At 30.8% G+C, this 4,830-nt stretch overlaps 1 protein-coding gene across 1 annotated transcript in view; it reads right to left on the bottom strand.

Moving 5' to 3' along the window:
• Positions 1-4,329, bottom strand: part of LOC106474306 (39S ribosomal protein L3, mitochondrial-like) — a 10,910-nt gene extending 6,581 nt beyond the window's left edge. Inside the window, exons 1-3 of the mRNA XM_013934993.2 lie at positions 4,207-4,329; positions 2,276-2,503; positions 1,477-1,567 (exon numbers count right to left, since the gene is read on the bottom strand). Of these exons, the coding sequence (XP_013790447.1) occupies positions 1,477-1,567; positions 2,276-2,503; positions 4,207-4,304 (417 nt within the window). The 5' untranslated portion in view covers positions 4,305-4,329. The remainder of the gene's footprint in view (positions 1-1,476; positions 1,568-2,275; positions 2,504-4,206) is intronic.
• Between the last annotated feature and the right edge of the window lie 501 nt (positions 4,330-4,830).

The raw sequence follows: 4,830 nt of genomic DNA, 5'->3' as shown, positions 1-4,830 counted from the left end.
CTTTTGAAATTGCTGCAGGAAAAGTTTAAATACCATTGGATAGAGCAGTTTATAAACTAGTTATGTCTATATAGGGTAAATATGGTGGTGTAAGAAGTAATTTATGGTTTTGCGGAAAAGTGACTAGACCTAACTCCTGCAGAGAACAACAATGGAATCTAATGGGAAGTTTAAAATACTTATGAAAAATCTGGGAGTTGTTTTTTTAGTTTCTTTAAACGTTTTTTTTTGTCCTTGAAAATGCTTTCATGTTAAATTATATTTGTTTGAAAGCTATGGAATTTTTCTTCTACAACAAGATATTAACTAAACTTCGTTAGGTTTAGTGAGTGCAGTAGGCAATGGCAAAGTATCCCAATGATTCAAATCCCTATTTATTGAATATTATTGTGAAGTTTATCATTTCCAAGCAATGCATTTAAATAAAGTATTATATTTTGAAAATAAACTATATTAGATACATACTGATCTTAACCAAAAATACTCTTATCTAGTCTGACTTAATGACATTTTCAAAAGGTCCTAGATCACTGACAAATCTTTGGCAGTTTTTGAAGTGTTATTTACTGCTTGCATCTAGAACAGCTGACTGCTGCAATCAGCATAATAAAGTATCAAAATACCCACATCGATGAAGATGTATAAAATGGAACTTTCTGATCAACAATAATGACAAATTTCCAATATGAAAAGAAGCGTTTTTAAGGTATTTTTGAAAGTGTCTGACAAATTTTTAAAATTTCACAACATAAAAAAAAATGATAGAAAAACTAAACCAAATAACACATTTTTAAAGCTGAAACTAGATATTATTTTGTAAGTTTGTTCTATGTGTCATGTAATGTGGTTAAGAGTTTCAAATCACTAGTTAGGCCTCACTTAAAATACTCTGTACAGTTTTGGGCCTCCTTATCTTAAAAAAAAACGATACTGACTTATTGGTAAGGATTTAGAAAATGACTATTAGGCTGACTCCAGAAATAAAGATGTTATCTTACACAGATAGTTTTAGATCTCTTTAATTTGTTTCCTCTTGAGAAAAACAAAGCAAGATATATCCTTATTAAAGTTTACAAAATCATCTTGGGATCAATAGGTTCCTAATATCTGCGTGCTGTATTCTGAAAACAAAAAGAACATAGGAACACAAGTTTTATTTTTCCATCAGGGTAACTGGCTTATGAAATGAGTTGATATTGGCATTATTAGAGGCAAACTTTTTTAAAGTTTAAGAGGTTAATCAAATATTTTCTCAAGGCTAGGTGTTCAAAAAGAGCCTTGAAGAACCAAAGGACCTTTTGTTGTCTGTGTTGTGCTAAATATTTTAAATAAAGACAAATTTTGTCATCCTTTACCAGTTTGTGAAACACATTTAAAAACAAACAAAAATTATATTAATATTTGTCTTTAACTGACTTATTTCACAGTTTTTTTCTTACATATGAAGATACCTAACCTGTAAGTATGGATACACACCTGTAGTAATGTAGTCAATAATCTTACTCCTGACTTAGTCCACATAGGGTAGACACCTATCTTTTTGGCAATGACTCCTGTCCTCCATGACCTGAAGTATTTTATCAGTACACATTCATTTAGAAAACTTTTATTAGAAAGCTCTAACACACAGATCTGATTTCAAGATTATTAAAAGTAAAATTAAATGAGGTTTAAAGTAGTCTATTACTGGTTTCTGTACATTTACTGTCACACTCATGATAATAAAATGTAGCATTCTTTTCTGTCACCAAAGATCTCACTCTTACAAATTTAACATAACAGCAAGCAGGGTAAGAATACTTGTTTATATGCTCACACAATTTATGATATAACAAGCCTGAATACCATTTACTGAGAACTTGCCTTCCATATAATATTTTTTTGCCAATTGAATTGTTTTTTAAAAATCTAAAATACATAAAAATAAAAAGGAACTGGTAACTCAGAAAATAGAATCTCATTGGTTGAAAAGAAACAAAAAGTAAAATTTTTATCCAAATTTAAGTAGTACTGTGCTATTCAGACTTTTGAATTTAACTCTATTATAGTAAATAAAACCATTTTTTCTACTTTCTTCAGGCAGTATATAAAATATTAAACAAAGTTGGAAGAAAAACTAATTTTTCAATGTAGAACACATGAAAGACAGCATATACTTGTATTTACAATATGTATGTATCACCTTAATGAACCAATACAGAAGAATGGACTAATTTTACTATACAATCCACTACACCCTTTAAACAATTCTATGATAGTCACACTTCAAAGATACCCTGAAGTCCATTCTCCCTTCTCCCATGGGGGTTCTTTTAAAGGACTTTCTCCAGGAGCTAAAAACTTGTCTTTAATGACATCCTGGAGACTTTGCTTGTTTTCTTTTGTCAATCCTTCTTCAAAAAACTTCCTTTTTCTCCTAGGCCACCAAAAAGGAGGTTTGGTCCTCCGTCGTTTAGGAGTATTCCGACCAAGCCATCGAGTTTGTACATTCCCTCCAAGAACACTAAAGTGAGAATAAGAACAAATTGGCCCGCAATTAATCTCTTGATAAACATTTTCTTAACTATGGTTACTATCTGTTTTAGTACTAAATTAACGGGCTAATTCACGAGTCAACATTAGCATGTTGGAGATTACGTGAAAAGGATAATAAAAGAATGCTTTAAATTGTAGTTTTCAGACTGGTGTTGTTTACATAAATCAGGATTTTTATGTTTGTTTCTGGAGAGGTGCTTTACAGATAAATCATGATTTGTATTATAGTTTCCAGAGTGGTTCTGTTAACTAACAAAGAGCATGATTTTCTACTGTAGTTTTTATCTAGTTTACCATTTGTTTAGGTATAAGCAAATAGTGATTTCTGCTTGTTAGAATTAATTACAGGTGGTGTCAATTACAGCAAAGTTGGCACTCGTGAAGGTCCTTTAAACAAATTCTAGAACTAAAAAATCAATTTAAAAAATGGACTTTGTGTATTTTAATTTGGACTTGCCTTCTTATAGTGGCAACAACAATACAAATAGCTGGATGAACATTGGTAAATATTTATTTGCATAGCTCATAATAACTCATCTCATTCACACTTGCCTTAATCCCCCAGTAAGTCAGCAATAAACATTTGCAAACTTACAATGCCAACATCCAGGGTTCAATTCCCCATGGTGGACAGTGTAGATAGTTTATTGTGTAGCTTTGCAGTGAGAAAAAAAAAAAACACCAATTACCTCACAGAATGTCCACTGGTCATACATTATACATTTCTGTAGTACCTGTTTTGTATTGGCTTTGGTGTAATATAATATACTCACATGATTTAAATGTGCCTTCTGACGTGAAAATTTAGCTCTTGGCATTTTCTATATTGTATTAAACTCAATCATGTTACAATCTATTTCAGCACTAAATGGTTTTACAATTACTAAATAATAGAAAAATGTAAGAATACTTTTGCTGAAGGATAAAAACACCTTCAGAAACTATACAAGTACTAAATGGTTAAAACAAAAATTTCTATTGCCCACTGATATTTACAACCTATAGAAATTAACAATACTTGACTGGTCATTTGACCCAATTTTTTAACTTGTCAAGCACCTAATTCTACTTAAGTCTGTAATTTAATTTTAAAACAAAAACATTCAAAACATGCTCGCAGCATATATATAAATTATAAAGACTAACAAATTGTTTCTAAGGGTATGCTATACTTATATTTATACTGTTAAAATATCGGCAATATTACTCATGTAGCGTTTAAAACTGAGGAGCAGAACATATGAAGTCTTAGGTTTACATTACAATACAATTTATGCTTCATTCCAAATGGCACCGAGTATTAAAAAGAGAAAGAGAAATGCTTTTTTTTTTTTGCATATATTACTTTTTAAATTACCAAGTTCGTTTTGCTGAGCTAATCACAAACTCAAAAATAATTCCGGGGCTAATGCACACTGCATCTTTTATTAATCATTTTTTCATGTATCTATACTTGAATTTTAGGATAGGTTAATCCTCCATTGACATTATGGTTACAAATAATGATACAACCTTAAAATTTTATTAAAATTTCAACTTCGCACTCTTACTTTTCATATTAAATTCTTCCATTGTAAGTTGTAACTTAAAAGGAGTTATAAGTAAACATGAAAAAATCAATGTTGCTCACTTATAACTCACACAGATTTCAAACACACATTTTAATCTTACCCTATACATCCAACAGAAAGGCTATTTAAATTTATCTGAAAATTATAATATAGTAAGTATGACTTTCGACACACAGCAACTAATCCGCTAAACGCCATGCTATCTGCATGTAATCTTAAACACTTTTAGTTTTAGAATTACAGTGCCCTCTGTTGCCTAGAGACGAAATTATATATTTTTTATATGACTCAAAATCGATTGCAATGACAAATTGTAGGCATAAGGATAATTATTAGTTCATATCTAACAAAATCAAAATAACTAAAATTAAATACAAAAGAGCAAAATTCGTAAGATTTGAAAAATGTAGCTAGATTAAGAAATAAATTAAAAGTTATACAAAGATACTGTTACGATAGCGGAAGTCAGGTGACGCTGGTAAAACGTAATGAGTTCTAGAAAGATCGAGGAATATCACAAATAATCCAGTATTTGCTAGGCGCCCTCTATTCTTGTATATAAGTGCGCCAGACAATGAATCGGATTTGAATAGCGGACAGAGAGATTGAAGATGTAGACGGGCAATTGATTCAAGCGCGGTAGTAAGTAATGTGCGTGAATCGTTCGTTGAGAATTATAGCGGGTGTTGAAGTGACTGTGGAAATTAAGTGTATTGCAAAGTTG

This window comes from Limulus polyphemus, unplaced genomic scaffold (genome assembly GCF_000517525.1).
Source record: "Limulus polyphemus unplaced genomic scaffold, Limulus_polyphemus-2.1.2 Scaffold7055, whole genome shotgun sequence".
NCBI lineage: Eukaryota > Metazoa > Arthropoda > Merostomata > Xiphosura > Limulidae > Limulus > Limulus polyphemus.
The sequence above is the reverse complement of the archived record's forward strand: the minus strand, read 5'-3'. Positions and strand labels throughout refer to the sequence as shown.